Source organism: Manacus vitellinus, unplaced genomic scaffold (genome assembly GCF_001715985.3).
Source record: "Manacus vitellinus isolate BGI_N305 unplaced genomic scaffold, ASM171598v3 scaffold_2_pilon, whole genome shotgun sequence".
NCBI classification, from domain to species: Eukaryota; Metazoa; Chordata; class Aves; order Passeriformes; family Pipridae; genus Manacus; species Manacus vitellinus.
In genome coordinates, this window is record NW_021940208.1 from 28346369 (window position 1) to 28363769 (window position 17401).

The following is a 17401-nucleotide window of genomic DNA, read 5'->3' on the forward strand; positions in this document are numbered from 1 at the left end:
AAACAAATAACTTTCCTTAAATTTCTTGTACTTACTTTGTTTTAAATTCTTTGCTATGTAAGTAACTGCTTTGTCTATTTTAGTGCAGTGCTCAAAATAATTTCAGTGGGAGTTAGCTGATGGTTTCTGCTGCCTTCCTGTTATTTTGATTATTTTTCTACTGTTTAGGGAGAGAGAAGAGCAGCTTATACTTTGAACTTCCTTGATACAGTATTTTCAGATTTCTAGAACCCTATTCCAGACCACTGTAAAATCCCCAGCATCAACTTGTTCCAGGAATTCATTCAACCATCCTAGTAGGATATGATTTCACCTGTTTGCTTTTGTTCTCTGTGTATTTTTATAAAGATTTGTATGTGTTCTTATACTGAGTTTGATATAGAAAGTTCTGTTTTAGATTTTTGTATGTATAAATTTGTGTAAATCTAATATCAATATCCAAGATAGAGAAATATGATGACAGCTTTTGTTGTTGTTTAAGACTTCCAGGATTTTGATTTTGATATAATTTTGTCTCTGGCAATTGGAATGGACCTAACAGTTGCTATAATGCTGTTATGAAATAGGATTGCAGTCTTAGTCAATTAGTAATTTCCAGAATGGCTGTTTTAGCAGTTTCAGTGCCTGCCATTCAAGTATTTAAATCTCAGTGCATAGACAAAGAGCTGAGAAGGGGGAATGATTAATGTAGAGTCTAGAGACCTATACCAAAGACTGATTGAATCTTGGGAACTGAAAAAGGAAAAGCAAAGCCTTTTGTTGGTGGTAGTGCATTAAAGAAAATATTTTGAAGCATTTAATATCTTGTGATATAGGGTGTGTCGTCCTTTTGCATCGTCTCACAGGAAAGTGTACATTAAATATTGTCTATCATGATTTTTACTATCTGTATTAATCAGTATGTGTTATCTTTTTCAGATAATCACTCCATTTAGGAGGCTAATATTGTGTGCTGAGAACAGAAAAGAAATGGAGGACTGGATAAGCTCTCTGAAGTCTGTTCAGTCCAGAGAACACTATGAGGTAAGCTGACATCCCTCTTGGTGCAATCTCTTCTAGCTCAACAGATCAAGCTACAGGACACAGAGCTGGAGTATTCACTCTCCTTAGTGTGAAAAGTGTGTCTAATGTCAGAGTGAAGCTTTGTATTAAGAACTTCACTAGCAAAATAAGAGCTTATTATCTCACTTTTGTTTAGAATTTTGGAGGGAGAGCAGGCTAAATATCCTCTGGAAAATAATTCTGATGAACATTGTCGTCCCCTGTAATATGGAACAGTACATAATTTCAGTCACTGTAGCTGTGTTCTGTACTTGCAAATTTGTCTTAACTTCTCCTTTACTAGACCGCACAGTTTAATGTGGAACATTTCTCAGGGATGCATAACTGGTATGCCTGCTCCCATGCCCGACCTACCTTCTGTAACGTGTGTAGAGAGAGCCTCTCTGGAGTCACTTCTCACGGCCTGTCTTGTGAAGGTAAAATAAACGCTTTCTTCCCCCCGTTTATAATGTCACATGTGTAGACAGATGGCTGCAAGTTGAATATGAGAAATGATTCTGAAAATAACGAGTAAGAAAAAAGCCTAAAGGGAGAAATCTATTCACTAGTAGTGACCTTCCTCTGGACAGAGGGGCTGCTAATGATCTGGCTCACCTTCGTGCTCCGGGGGCCTTTTTTAATAACACAGTTTCCTTCTGTTGCAGCAAGTAGTTTGAAGTGTACTGGGTGGATGGTTTGCACATAAAAAATGTGGAATAAAATAGTCTTACTCGTTTGCAGAATCAGCATTTCTCAGGAAAAAAGTCATAATGGTAGTTTCTGCCCAAAATCTATAAAAATTCTTAACACTTTGTTCAGTGTTACAAACTCATCCTCTCCAATTCTTGTTTCCTCTGTTGCTGTTGCCTGATTCTGCAGTACATGTGTGGTAGATGAGGGCAGATTTATTGCTTTAAAAATTCTCTCATGCAATGAGGGGGTAGAGATGTAGATAACTGCATTTTGGTGGTTCAACAGATGAAATGCAGCACAAAGAAACAGGATATGTGGCTAAGACTTCAGCATTAAGCTTATCTAGAGAAATGGTATTTCATGAATGAATAATTATAATAAACCTGAAACAACTTATTTATTTTCTCCTGTAATTTCTGTGGAAAAGTGATAACAAGTCTACTTGTGTTACAATCCAGAAGAAAATAAAGCGTCCTTGTGACCTTATGATATATAGGAAATGTAGAGATATTTCAATACTAATATAGCTGACTGCCCAGAAAAGAGTTACAGTTTTTTATATATTTATATATATATATTCATAACTTGACTTTTGGATGCATATAACCCAACAGCAAATGCATTTCAGTTATTGATGCTCTTATAATACTTGAGGTCTGGGCATAATAATATGTATTAAGGAAATCTTAAAAAGGAAGCGTTAATTTGCTGTCCTGAATTGTCCATGCTTTTGATGTAGCTTATGGTACAGTTACCAAGGAACGGGGCAAACCCGTTTCATAGAACTTAGGAGTAGCATAGTTATTTCCAGCTTCTCTGGTGTATGTTTTCCACTGTGTATAAGTCCTTTGGACAGTTTTAAGGAAATCATGGTATTCTCAATGTCTGATACTGGCAGATGGAAGTATTGTGCTTAACTAAAATGCAGTTGTGTTGTCTCTGTGTACAAATACAGTTATATTTGCTCAGGCAAAGGAAAGCAAAGGCTTTCATAAAGCATTTATCTATTAATAAGTTATATTATAGCTATTTTAAAAGGTTGTTTAGCAAGAATTATTCTTGTAAGATTATCAATGTTAATGTTTGTAGTTCACCGTTTTATGTTTTTTCAGTGTCTAATTTTACTTCTAAGTATGATTTTAGTATACAAGGTGGTGGCATTAACGTTACATCAGGGAAGTTTCCATAATTTCCAGATTTGGAGCTTGTCACCTTTCTGCATAACTTATTACTAACTTATCCTACATTTGTCCATATTTCTGATGCCAGTTAATCTTTCAGCAGTTTTTACAAATAGCTTGTGAAGGTGGTTTGGATTTGCTTTCACTGTTCCGCAGTTTCATAATTGTGTATGACCTGGAATGTTTTATATGTAGATACTATGATATTCTTTTGTCTATTAATGTGTACCTCCTTTTACTTCTTGGCTACTAGTTTATATCTGTTTTCTTTATCTTTTTCCAAGTTTTTTTTTTAATTAATAAAAGGAGAACTTAGTAATGTCTCTAATCTAAATCATTTGACGGTTGACTCTTACTGGAATACTCCATACTCAGTCCATAATTCTGTATACTTTCTTCATCTAATAACTGTATTTTGTTTTGATATTCTTTCTCTGAAGTTCTTATGTGATGGAGATCATATTTACATGCTTCTGCCATGTGCATTCTAATGCGTTTCACCATCTTTTTTTTTTTTACTTACCTGTGTTAGCAGTATATACGGTTTTAGGAGACAATGTAGGAAGTATGGAGTCTTAAGAGTCCTCAGACATGTTCTGTGCTACTTTTTCCTGTTACATAATTAAAAAAAACTGTTTAAATATTCATGCCTGGCATCTGAAACCTCCAGCACTGCTTTACACTGAGAATCCATTTATATCTATATTAAATTCAGTTATTTGTGTGGTCATTGATCCCAGGCTACTCTATTATGCCTCATATTGAGAAGCATGAGAAGTCCCTTCTTAAGAGATATTTGAGCTCTTTCTCCTCTCAGTGGTTTGGTTTACTGGCGTACGAAGTTGTCTTTTAAAGTAGCTTAGAGTCTTTGTACTCTTTGTGGTCTGATTCTTGACTTTTAACTATAGGTAAAAATAAATCCCACTGATAATTTGCAGCTTCTGATACTTTAGAAGATCAGTCCTGTAATATTTTATTCTCTTACACTTCATGACTTCCAGCAGTGCTGCACAACTGTTTTTTCAATTTGACCACAAAACAAGCCTCATTTCTTTTGGAGATAAGATGGATTACTTCTTTTTTCAGGGCACCTTCTCCCCTAGCAGCCTTTGGCAAAGGCTGATCAAATTAATTGCAGGCCACCCTGAAGATACTCCTCTAAATTTTGTGGAAGCCAGTGTAGAAAAACATGGTATGTTGATACCTTTGCTAGGTAAAAGACTAGTGTGAAGTAGCATCTTTTTAGAAGTCAAAGAATTGATATGTATATCAACCTGAAGATGTAAATTATATCAGACCAGGCTTCATTCTTATTACTGCTGAAAAAGCAACCTTTTAAAAAATTTAATCCTATGCTCCTTTGAGATGCAATGCTATTCCTCCCACGACTTCCTTCTTTTGTGTGTTCTCAAAAGATAATCTATTTTTCAAATGTTATCTGTGTGTTGTGTTGCTCTAGCTAGCTCTAAAGGACTGATCCCTGCAACGTTCATCCACAGTCTTTACTAGGACAGAGAAATTATAATTTTTTTTTGACTTGCTTTATAAATTACTCCAAACTAGCTGAATCAAGGAAGGCTTTTGGTTTTATGCTCCTCAAGTGTTTCTCTTACTCAGAGTTTAGCTTGCTGAATGGTCAGGAGTCTAAACCTAAGCAGTTGTGAGGTAAACACAGGGATACATGGAATGTTTAGATAAAGGAGCCTAAAGAACGATAGATCATTATCTACAGAAACTCTTTCAAAGCTCTCTATCCTCAATTACTCTGTATTAATACTGCATTTCTATCCAAGTCATTGCCAGTGGAACACTGCCTTTATGATTATTATCAAAAATTTATTTCCTCATGTAGCATTTTCATTATCTGAACCTTGATTGTTGAATATCAAACATAGCTAATAAGTGGGAGCTTGCAGTTTAAATGAGAGGCTTTCTCCTGTTATGAATTGCACAAACAAACAATGTTGAAAGCACACTTTAGGATCATGAAGTCAATCAATAAGAAAATACTGGGATTAAATTACCTCTGCAAATGCACTTTGTAGACTTGGTCTTTTCTCATTATGATTGTTGGTTTTTGCCCACAAAACCCCGTTCTTCTTACATATTGCCCAGGGAATTGTACAGGCAATACTTGCACAATCATTGTCTCTGATATTTTTGTCACATTTTCTGCACAGATTGGAGTGAAGAGTGAATGAAGCAGTCAGGAAGAGAAGGGATGTTCATTGTTAAGGAGTGAAGGAGTCATAGAAAACTGTTCTGTGACTTTATAATCACACCACACCCCTTTGCAACCCTGGGAAATAATTTTAAGAAGATTTTTTTTATCAAATCAGTAGTTGTGTGTTATTTATAATCTACAACCTGTATCACAGAAATGCTGAGTTTTCTATAACTGCAGAAATCAGATGTAGCTGCTCTGAAGTCACTGATACTTTGAAGATATACAGTATTGAAAAAAGTCTTAATTGCAGTAGTAGTACTGAGCATAATAATAATAATGATGATAAAAATAAGAAGAATACTTTTAAAAGGCCAGGAAGAAATTAATATGGGTGTCTAAAAAGCAGTATTTCATTAGCTTCTTGTATATAATGCAGATACCTGTTGAAAATTATTATGACTCAGAGTATGGCACAGCTCCATACTTATCTATTATCCATTGCATGCAGTGACTGGGGGTCTTATTCTCCAAATATGTATGATCATATAACTGAAGTTTTCACACTTGTGTTCAGAAGCTATATTGCAATATTAATGAGTAACTTACCTTTTTATAGTACTTGAATTTGTAATATTAATATTCTTTTAACACTCTGATTGTGATATTAAATCAACTTAGAATATTATTTATTTGGTGGAAAATAGTAAAAATTACCAAGAAACTACTTTTTATGCTTTGTAACATAGACATAAGCTTCAAATTGGGGTGAAGTCAAGTTGCTCTTTTTACTTGAGTCAGTCTGTTTTCACTGTGGCTTGTTCATCTATCATGTGATTGTATTCTTGGAAACAAGACACCAGGTTTCTTAGAATACCTGAAGACAAATTCTGCCATGTTGAACAACTTGAACTATAGATACCAGATCAAGGATCTTCAGATTGGTCTTTGAAGTCAGACAGGAATAGTCTGAGCCCATTCTTGTTTGAACACAGAAGAGAAAACTCTTCATAAAATAGGTGGTAGAGGAGTAAGAAAAAATTGATGCACTCCCAATTTAGTTGAATTAATTGATGGGTGGTTAGAATGAAAGGCCTTTGAGACAGAAGTGTTCTATAACAAAGGTGTAGGTTTTCAGCACAAGAGATCCTGTGATAACATTCAGTAATGTTGACTTTTCTTCATTAAGATAGTAATAGCTCTTGATTTATTCACTGTGTTTGACAGCAGGTGTTGGTCCCACTGTGGCAACTGTTTGCTAGTAAACGGTTATCTTGGTTGACTTTCTGAGATACCTGCTTCGTATCTCAATTAGAAACATTTACATAGAAAATTAAAGTTTAAAATAACATTCCATGAATATTTTAGATTTAGTTTGGCTAAATCTTCCCTTTTCTCGTATTTTAACTTTCATTGGCAAAGTAGTGGCAGTTGATGTCTAGCCATATGTCTGCATGTTTTCCGGAAGATTTCAGATATCAGACTGATTCATGATGTGATGTAGTGTAATCTGAGACAAAAGAAATTAGAGGATAGTCGTAACTAAGATTGAGATTTTATTTAAAATTTTCCTTTCCTTACTTAAAAGTTACATCTATGTCTTAAGGTCATTGTTTTTGGTAATGTTTAATGTTCAGAGTAACATAAAATGTTGTTTGATGATATTGAGGTTGCATGTAGGTGACCCACAGAGTCTGATCTGAGATTTGGTAGGTGGGTTATTTACTGTACTTAAAAAGCAAACATTAGCTGTCACCTGCCATCTATGGTGTAGCTTGCTGCATCCCTTCAGACCCTGGGATTGAATTTGTCCTTGCCTTGTTGAGAGAGCAGAGGTTCAATAGAGGGTTTCTAAGATCTAGTTGGATTACAGCTCAGTAGGATTTGAAAATTCCATTACTTTGTTATGCCTTTGAAAATTTGTAATTTCCTATTCCTACTCATCTCTGATTTGTTGCATTTTGATCTGTACAACAAAGCAAATGCATATCATTTATGAGTAGGAAGCTGAATTCAGTGGCAAAACTTCTCCAAAACATTCAAATGGTGAAACTGCTGAAGGTCCATCACTTGAAAATGCAGGATTATTTCTGTGCTTTTATGAGAGCTGACTTCTTTAGATGCTTGGAACCAGCTTAGGTTGGCAAACACACAGCTGTTTAGAAAATGTGAGCCTACCCTTTTAGTTGATATTTGAACACTTTGGGTCTATGTTGGTCTTGCTGCAACAGGTCCATGTTCTTCTTGTGTTGGGGGCCATGGACCTGTTGGAGTGAGTCCAGAGGAGGGCCATAAAGATGATCAGAGGGCTGGAGCAGCTCTCCTATGAGGAAAGGCTGAGAGAATTGGGATTGTTCAGCCTGGAAAAGAAAAGGCTTTGGGGTGATGTAGTTGTGGCCTTTCAGTACCTGAAGGGAGCCTTCAAGAAAGATGGAGAGAGACTTGTTTTACAAGGGCATGTAGTGACAGGACAAGGGGGAATGACTTAAAACTGAGAGTAGATTTAGATTAGATATTAGGAAAAAATTCTTTACTGTGAAGGTGGTGAAGCACTGGAACAGGTTACTCAGAGAAGCTGTGGATGCCTCATCCCTGGAAATGTTCAAGGCCAGGCTAGATGGGACTTTGAGCAACCTGGTCTAGTGAAAGATGTTCCAGCGCTTAGCAGGGGGGCTGGAACTAAATAATCTTAAAATGTCCCTTCCAACCCAAATAATTATATGATTCTGTGAATTATGCTTTTTGAAATGACCAGGGGAGTTACTGTAAAAGCAGCAGAGCTTTTTTTTTTTCATTCTCTTTCTTTCTAGAAAGTCAGAAAGTGAGAACTAAGCACTTACTTTCACACATCTCCCAGAACAGTGAGGATTGCTCTCAAACTCAGATGTTGCTTACATAGTCTCAATTCACTTTTTAAATTGATCTGGCAATGGATCAGTGGAATTAAAATGGGAAACTTATTATTCACAAGACCTTTTGTACCATGGCTTAATGTTTTTTAATGGTGGATAAACGATGGGCCAAAGCTTTTGACAATTTCCTGTCAAATATTTGTTTGAAAAGAGACTACTACTTCTGATCTGCTGGCTAGTCCTCATAAACCTTTAATGGTCTTTGCCAAAATAATTTATATAATGCACTCTAAATAGAATGATGTCATGCACTTCCAGGAAAAGAAATACCCACAGTTGGGTGCATCAGTCTGTTTGGTCTAATATACTGTCATTAACTAGTCATATTAATTGTGTTGAACAAAATTCAGTTATTAGGTTGTCCAAGTGTCTGCCTGTACTACACACTTGTGATAGATATTCCAATTAGTAGACTTTTAGTAAGTAATCCAGTGAGAAGTCAGGCTCTTCCTCATTTATTGTAAGCTCTTGAAAAGTCTTGTAACCTCCAGTATCCTGAATAAAAATATCACCACCTAACCACTTTCACCACTTTCACCACCTAACCATATCACCACTTTCTCATCTTCTGATAAAACAGGCCTAGTATGATGCCCCACAGGCATCCTTTGAGCAAAGAAACAGAGCCCCTGACTCAAAATACTTGTGTAAAACGTTCTCTCATCACCTCTTGCAAATTTAAACCAGATCTCTGAGTTATGTCACTGGAGGAATAGAAAAGGCAAAACCATAGTTAAAGATATATTTGTACCTTGCACCTGAAAAAATGGGGACTGATGTGGATTTGAGGACACAATTAGCATGGGCTATAGCTAAGCAGTTAGACCCAGTTTAGAGGGTTAAAGCCGGAGTGATTATGAACTGAATTTTCATTTAGTTGGGTAGTATCATGTGTGCAACACTAGGTGACATGTACTTGGCTGTTTTAGGGAATATCTGTGTTTAATTTTTTAAAGGGTATGTATCACTGAAATACAGCAAATAACATGAAATATGTGTTTCTGTCTGTCTTCTAGTGTGTAAGTTTAAAGCACATAAAAGATGTGCTGTCCGAGCAACAAATAACTGCAAATGGACCACATTAGCCTCAATTGGAAAAGACATCATTGAAGATGAAGATGGCGTAAGTACTATCCAGATTTGCAGTATTTTCCAAACCTGTTTCTTCTTTAGGGGAACAAAAAAAGGCTAAGCATAGAAATATTGCCATGTGACCCATTGAAGTTAATTATAGGTGGCTATTTTCCTGCACACTTTTCAAAGATTAACATGGTATTTAGAATAAAAGTTATATTCCTATCTCACAAGACAAGTCTAGCAACTGCAGGCACTAGATTGCAGCTGTATTACAAGCCTTTAAAGGCCACATGCAGAGAAACTCTGAAGCTGGAGAATTGTTCACAGAAGTTCCTACTGCTCTTAAGCAGAGGTGGTATTTTGCACTATTGCCATGCTGTTTTGGCAATCTATTTTGTGTCCTCCTACCTATAGCTCTTCCCCAGGAGACCTGTTTGGAATTCACTGGATTGCAGGGTGGTTTTTTGCCGATGAAAGCAGGAATTTTAAAATTAGCAGGAGAAACCAACAAAAGCTTTTAATAGGTTTATTGTGATAGATGAGCTATTTTTACAAACACAACCAAGTATGAGCCACTGGTGTGAAACATTTTTCTAGAAGGTTAGTACTGTGTTGCACACCTGAGTGTCCTGAGTTGCCTGTGGTATTAATAGGACAAAGAATGCACTGAGTAAAGCTTTGCACTGCATTTAGAGACTGCTTTATAAAGCTGTGACTTACTAGCCGTGGTTAGCGAGTAAGTAAAGCCATAGAGGTATTCTGCTGTCCTGCATATTTTTCCAAATGTTAGTTATTTTTAATTGGTTTGTGTCATGTAATCAACCTTAACTGAATGGGAACTTGTTTGTATTACTGAGTCTCTGGACTTAACTGTTCTGTTGTTTCATGATTAGTTGCTACCATAGTACCATGACTGAGATGTGTCTCCCCTCTTCAGGTGTCATGTTTTCTGCCTAGCATGTGAAACACCACAGTAGTCCACATTCATTGCTGTTGCCTTGTAAGCATCAGTGTCACTTATTCTGGCTGACCAACTGCTTCTTTGATGAAAGGGTACAACTGTGAGAAATAGTTTAAATCCACCTATATTTGAGAGACAAAAGCCTTTAATTTCTATTTCTGAGTATTTGACTTTGTTGACTACTTCTCCACAGATAGCTATGCCTCACCAGTGGTTAGAGGGTAATCTGCCTGTCAGTGCCAAATGTGCAGTCTGCGACAAGACTTGTGGCAGTGTTTTACGCCTGCAAGATTGGAAGTGCCTTTGGTGTAAAGCTATGGTAGGTGCAGTGAATCACATCCAAGCATCTAGGATTTTGTCGGCTTTATTGCTCACCATTATTTTTATTTTGCCATTTCGTAACTGTGCTTTTGGATTAAGTAGGAGCAGGCAGCTTCTGCAAACTCAGTTCTCTCTAGCATTCAGAATGTCTGATGACTGTCCTACTTGCTTCAGTTAATTTTTTATTTGCCCACAGATGCATCTTTTCTTTAATAGGTGTTGTCATCCAGTGTGTTTTCTCTGCCTTCTGCTAGCTGATAACTGAATGTTCAGATGCCTGTTCCCTAATCCTAATATGTTACTCTCTTGTATTTTATATGTTATATTAATATTTATTAATATGTATGTAGTAATATTTTTATTAGTGCAAATTCTTGACTTTCTCTTCTTCAGTACAATCTGTAGGTTGCTGATTGAAATCCTATAACATACTACTGCTGTTTCCCCAATATATAGTTTTCTCTTTATTTTATGAACTTGTCTAAAAAGATGGGTTTCTTATGCAAGTCAGCAGTTTATTTATTGTTGAAGCTTCTGGCAGTTTATTTATTGTTGAAGCTTCAGGCTTTGTGTGTAGGCAGTAGGAAATGATTGGCATCTCCAGAGGTGATTTGAAATTTAGGTGAAGTGCAGCAATCTCTGCATGTGCCTCTCCTTCCAGTATCTGTGGAAGAGACCTCTAAAACATGGAGTTCATAGGACCCACCTTTGACAGGCTGTCTGGCTTGGTAGGTGTGCTAGATTTGATGCAGATACATCTTCCAGAACAGCCTGGTGGGCCGGGCAGGTACAGAGCTATTGTTTTGCATGTGCAGAGGGTAGCTGCTGCCACCAACACAGATGTTGGCTGCTGGGAACTTAGTTCTCCCTCATGGATGGGAGCAAGTGACTCCCTTGAAAGGACAATTCATATCTGCTACAAGCGTAACTGAAGATGAAGTTCTCCAAAATAATGTTTTGTTGAATGAGTAACAAGCCTTTGCGTTTGAACATTTGTGAGTTTTTTATTGTCTCACTCCTCTTCCCTCTACACCTAAGTCTTATATACGAGTCCATTTTTGTTACATAAATACTGTATCAGTTATATTTTCACCTCAAAATTCTACTGGAGGAAAATAACTTCTTGTTTATTTTGTAGGTTCACACTGCCTGTAAAGATCTCTATCCTCGTAAATGTCCACTTGGCCAATGTAAGGTATCGATCATACCTCCAACAGCACTAAACAGTATAGATTCCGATGGTACGTAGTACTGTAGTGTGCTCAGCAGTAGCTCTGGACTTGCAGTGTCTGTTTAGATCCGTATAAATAAACAAGACTAAAATCCTTCTGCTGAGCAGGTGAATGTAGTCCTCAAATTTTCAAAGAGAAGTATAATTTTCTGTGTAGGGTTTTAGAGAATTATTTACCCACCGTATTTTTAAAAATATTTTTGGAAGTTTCCCCAGTAGAAATTTTCTCCCATTTTATTTACAACCCTTAGAAATTTTTCAAGTGAATGATGATAGTCCTCAGATGAAGTGAGCTGATGTCTGCCTGGCATGCACCACTCATTCTGTGAATTTTCAAATTTCAGATAACTTTGCATTATGCAGAGGTAAGCTAGCTGAACATCTCAGATCCAACAACTACTTTATCAGGCTTAAGAGAGGAAATGTTTCCATAGCTTCTCTAATTTTTTTTTTAAATATAAGCAACATAAGAATCCTGCAACACACAGATAAAACCCCAACAAATGTTCAAAATTCAGAGATGTTTTTTGGTGGCTCAGGATAGAGATGCATGAGCAGTGGGAGACAGCACTTCAAGGCAGAGGGTGGATTTAAATAAGGAGTATCATGAAATCTCAACTGCTTTAATTTTATAGTTTGTATTGTTACTAAATATAGACCAACAACTTTAACACAGTTCAATGAATTTTGTCATATGGAGTTAGTAAAAGTGATTCTTTATTCTGGATATATTCACTCTATTCACTTGCTATGTGGTGTCTTAGACATCATTCTGCTATTTATTATTCATTCTAGGAAGATTGTTCCTTATGGGAAATTATTTTTCTTGGCATTTAAATAAATTACTCAAACCTTATTTTAAATTAGACATTGTGATAATGTGGAATGAAATTAGCATCCTTTAATGCCAATTTTTTATTTGTAGCTTTAGTATTTTTTAGTAATAAATCAACAGTCATTTTAATATTGCTGGAGACAAATGTCAAAACCTATACTAGTGATATCTGAAGTGTTGCTGAGAAACCACTACTTCCATGGACTGGTCATGTTAGTGACAAGTGTCCCTTAGTACTTCTTACTAAGGACCTTGTAGAAAGCCTGCTGTAATTAGTTAAGACCTGCATTGACTTTTACAATCACACTTTTAATCACAGCTGAAGGTCTGTTGATCAGTGATTCTATTATATTTAATAGTATAACTTCACTCTAAAAAGAAAGTTCTTATGCAAAGTCTCACCTGGGAGGAATTGAGTATAAGTAAGTTTTAAAATCTGTGAGTACTCCTAGAAGGGTCATACAGATGTGGATGATCCAGCTCATCCCAGTTAAGTTAAAGCAAAATAAGATTGAAAACCAAGCTTGTAACTTGTAACTGAAATATATATTTAATTATGTGATAATCTGTGAAGATGAGATTTCAGAAGTATTCTAAAAGGTTAATAAACTTCCACTGTTGAAAAATAATAATGCTATTGTCTTCAGGATTTTACTAAATCTAGGCACTGAAAATACCAGAAAGAAAAAAAATGAACTGGTAGATTTTGCACAATTATGTTTTCCTTGCAGGGCTAATACTTGGTTTAGCATTTACATTATGCATGATAAAATGTACTTCTTTTGTCCTTCATCCCCTCCTTCGTTTTTCTCATGATTTCTTTTTGTGTTGTTCATATTAGAACATCTTATTTATTTCATTCTTTCTAACTATGTTCACAGGTTTCTGGAAAGCCACATGCCCGCCATCCTGTGCCAGTCCTCTTTTAGTTTTTGTTAACTCAAAGAGTGGAGACAATCAGGGAGTAAAGTTTCTTCGTCGATTCAAACAGTCGTTAAATCCAGCTCAGGTGTTCGATTTAATGAATGGAGGACCTCACTTAGGGTAATGACCTTGCAAATCTTGAGCAATCCTTTCCACAAGGGAATTTAGTGCAAAGTATAGTCTGGTGTTCCCCTTGTTATATAGTGTTATATCCCCTTGCTGATATAATTCTATCACCAATATCTACTGTCTTCCTAATTAAAATCTAAGACATAACAGAATTTCAGGATAAATTCCGGTGGGTGAAGGGATTATAGGATAATATTTTCTTTTTAGAAAAGGTCAAAAATTCAAACCCCAAAGCTCTTGGTTAGCTTTGACTAGCTTTGACTTCTGTTAACTGATTAGGCTCAAAACTATTACAAATGTTTAGATGTCTTCCTGAATCAAGGCTCTTACGCACAGTTGCCTGGGTGCTTTTCTTCCATTTCACGTGTGTAATTCAGATATTCCTGTGACTTTGTTGTGAATAACTATGGAATAAAATTGTTGTCTAAATGTGCTCTGTATATTTTTGAATTCTGAACACAAATGTCAGCAGGGGAGTCTTCAGTGGGTGATGGAAAAGTACATGAAAACTTTTGTCTTCTGAAAAGTACATCCAAAATATGGTTTAGGCAACACGTCCAAATGGTCAAGAAAATGACCATCGCATAGAATTTGGAGCAAGAACACAATTAAAACAATCAGGCATTTCTACAGAATCTAAGGGTTGATTGCTGGAGAGAGAGGCATGAAGTTTGCATAGTGTTGGCCACATCCCAGGCATCTTTGCACATTCACAAAGATTAAATTCATGCCCGTTTTCTGTTGCCCAAATTAATTCCACTCAGATGTAGTGTTGTGGTTAAATGGCCTTTTAATATAAGTTACAGCAACTAGAAGCACTAATTTTTATACTCTTAAAGATGCAGAATTATGCTTTATGATAAAAACATAGAAGAAACAAATGCACAAAAATTCAGTTGAAACAGTGGGCAAATAATACAAAAATAATGGAATATAGCTGTGGATTTTTGTAATTAGTACTGTGTTATGGACATGTTATATTAACTCTTTAAGTTGTAATATCCTTTTCATTATTGCCCTGACAATCTGAGCTGAATCTAAGTGACTTTTAGCTAATATTTTGTACATGTAATTATAATGACATATAAAATTCATCTTAATTGGTGAGGCAATCTTTGAGAGAGGACAGTCTGAGAAATATGTTTGCAAGTTCTCTTCCTTCATATAGGTGTACTATGGCTTAGGAGGCTCATTTTGGTTTTGCACAGTAATTGTAGGTCAGGTTGATTGCTTTTAAAAGATAGGTCATTAGCAGTTATTCTATCAAGTTGTGTTGATGTCTTCTTTTTTTCTATTTGATGTACAAGGCAGAGTTGCATTGTATGAGAGAGTGTATTTCTAGGGGCTTTCTCCCTTTTCTCAGGGTAGGAGGAATTGTTCTGGTATTAATGTTTTTTTCCCCTTAAATAGCTGCCTCTTTTGTTCTTAGTAGGTATCTGTGTATTGTATGCAAGTGACATTATTTTCTTCAGAAACAATATGAATGCTTTTAACATTTATGATCTTAATATGTTGCTTTGTAGAAATGGTTCAGCGATTATACATATTCTGGAAAATAACATGCATTAAAAATAAACATCTTTATTGTTAATATTTTAAGAGTTTATACTGTCCAATTATTTTTTTTAATTTTTTTTTTCGCTTTAAATCCCTGTTGTTTTTACCCTTGACTTTTTCTTCATGTCTCATTCCTGTTTCCTCTGTGTCTCACCTTTCTGCTTGTTCTCTCTCTCTTGTCCTCCTTTTCTGTCCAAGTGTTATATCCTGGAGGTGTTAAAAGTCAGAGAACAGGAGGAAGAGCCATAGGAAGCAAAAGCAGAATATGGCTTTAAGGATCTAATATGAAATACTTGTATTATTGGTCCTATATTGTCGTGATCACCTTATGTTTAATAATTGCCTCCAGTGGTCCTTACATTTAGTTAGCCGTGTGTCAACAAAAGCCCACCTGTATTGTGGAGCACATCCTGTCATTGTGTCTTAACCTCTTCTCATGAAAAGTTCCCAGTGGTGCCTTATGCTTCTGGCTGAAGTGAGAAGCATGGAGCAGTTGCAATTTTATCACTTAGATTATTTTTTTTTAGATATTAATAAAATTAATAAAATAAGACATAAAATCCTGAAAACAATATCAAGAGAATTTTTTAAAGAAAAACTTGGCATGTTATTTATCAGAAATGTCAGTATAAGTGGAATATACAGCAATGGGTGGGCTGCAGATAGGTTAATTAAGTAGATGGTTGTATCCACGTACCCCAGAACAGTAAAAGAAGGACCATAAAGATGCCGTGTACCATATTTTCTCGTAGCTGTTGCTAATGAATGCAACAGTTCTTTTGCTAATGGACGTAACTGGCTCTAACAGGCTGCATTTTCTCTACAGTTTGCGGTTATTTCAGAAGTTTGACAACTTCAGGATTCTTGTGTGTGGTGGCGATGGAAGCGTGGGTTGGGTCTTGTCAGAAATTGATAAGCTCAGCTTGCACAAGCAGGCAAGTGTGCATACTAAGTTTCCTTGCTTATACTGACTAGATTTAATTTTGTGTGCTTACCTTTTCCTTGATTTGGTTCTTTGTCATCTCTGTAGATGGGCCAAACTCCATAGTTACTGTTAAATGAAAGTTTTTACTGGTATAAATAGGACAAGTTGTATTGGAATTGTACAATTTGACTTACATGCTTTAGACATCCTATATAACTAATATTAGTTGATTGAAATAACAAGCATTTGGAATCACTTTTACGTTTTCTTCTTAGTTCTCAGTCGTAGATTTTTTTCCTGTTTGTGTTTTAGTGTCAGTTAGGAGTGTTACCCCTTGGTACCGGAAATGACCTTGCTCGTGTCCTTGGTTGGGGAGGATCCTGTGATGATGATACGCAGCTTCCTCAGATTTTGGAAAAACTAGAACGAGCCAGCACGAAAATGTTAGACAGGTAAACCTAAATGTGATTTACCACGAGATTCAAATTGTATTTGTTCGGGTTTCTGATGGCCTAAAATCCATCTTAGAGACTTCATGTTCAGTGGGTTTGGTTTTTAAGTGCAGATCTTAATCATGAGGGAGGCAGAGATAGCAATGGGGACAGCTCTTCAGCATGCTTTTTAAACTGAAGAGTCAGACGAACAAGTGGTTGATGGAACTAGGAAGCATGTTGTCCAAAGACATTCAGAAGGTGACAGTTTATTGCATAACTGATGAAGCTGCATAACTACCTGTTACAAGAAGTTGTAAGCATTAAGAAATTGTGTTTTGAGCAGTTTTATGGATTCCATGCATGCTATTAAACAACATTAAAGGTGGCATGTTTATTTAGGAAACACCTGAACACTCTGTCCTTGGATGTGGGGTAAAAATCACCTTGTGTGCTTTCACTCTTCATATAATTTTCTGAGGCATCAGCTATGGACAAGATGCTGAACTAATTTTCTTAGTCAAAAATGAGACTTTCCCAGTCCTTGTTTTGCATGATATCCGTCCATAGCAGCATTCATAGGAGAGGAGCAATCCCCATTTGAAAAAAGTCAGAGAGGCCGATGCTCATGTTGTTCCAATGAAGGTCTAGCACTGCTTGTGAGAGGAGTATTTCTTACTCTGTTTCTTTCATAGAACCATAGAATCAACTGGGTTGGAAAAGACCTCCAAGATCATCAACTCCAACCCTTGATCCAACACCTCTGTCGTTACTAGACCATGGCACTAAGTGCCACATCCACTCTCATCTTAAAAACCTCCAGGGACGGTGAATCCACCACTTCCCTGGGCAGCCCATTCCAATGTCTGATTACTCCCTCTGTAAAGAATTTCTTCCTAATATCCAACCTAAACCTCCCCTGGCAGAGCTTAAGACCATGCCCTCTTGTCCTGATGCTGGTTGCCAGGAAGAAGAGACCAACCCCCACCTGGCTACAACCTCCTTTCAGGTAGTTGTAT

At 36.4% G+C, this 17401-nt stretch overlaps 1 protein-coding gene across 4 annotated transcripts in view; it reads left to right on the forward strand.

Annotated features, from left to right (window-relative positions):
* Positions 1–17401, forward strand: part of DGKH (diacylglycerol kinase eta) — a 71863-nt gene that overhangs the window by 16683 nt on the left and 37779 nt on the right. For 3 of the 4 annotated variants that reach the window (XM_018071460.2, XM_018071461.2, XM_018071458.2), the window contains 8 exons: positions 919–1023; positions 1346–1478; positions 9008–9114; positions 10223–10348; positions 11489–11591; positions 13298–13460; positions 15853–15961; positions 16264–16403. In XM_018071460.2, the coding sequence (XP_017926949.1) occupies positions 970–1023; positions 1346–1478; positions 9008–9114; positions 10223–10348; positions 11489–11591; positions 13298–13460; positions 15853–15961; positions 16264–16403 (935 nt within the window). In that variant the 5' untranslated portion in view covers positions 919–969. Of the gene's footprint in view, positions 1–918; positions 1024–1345; positions 1479–9007; positions 9115–10222; positions 10349–11488; positions 11592–13297; positions 13461–15852; positions 15962–16263; positions 16404–17401 lie in introns of those variants that run through there. The other variant, XM_018071459.2, reaches the window with a different exon arrangement.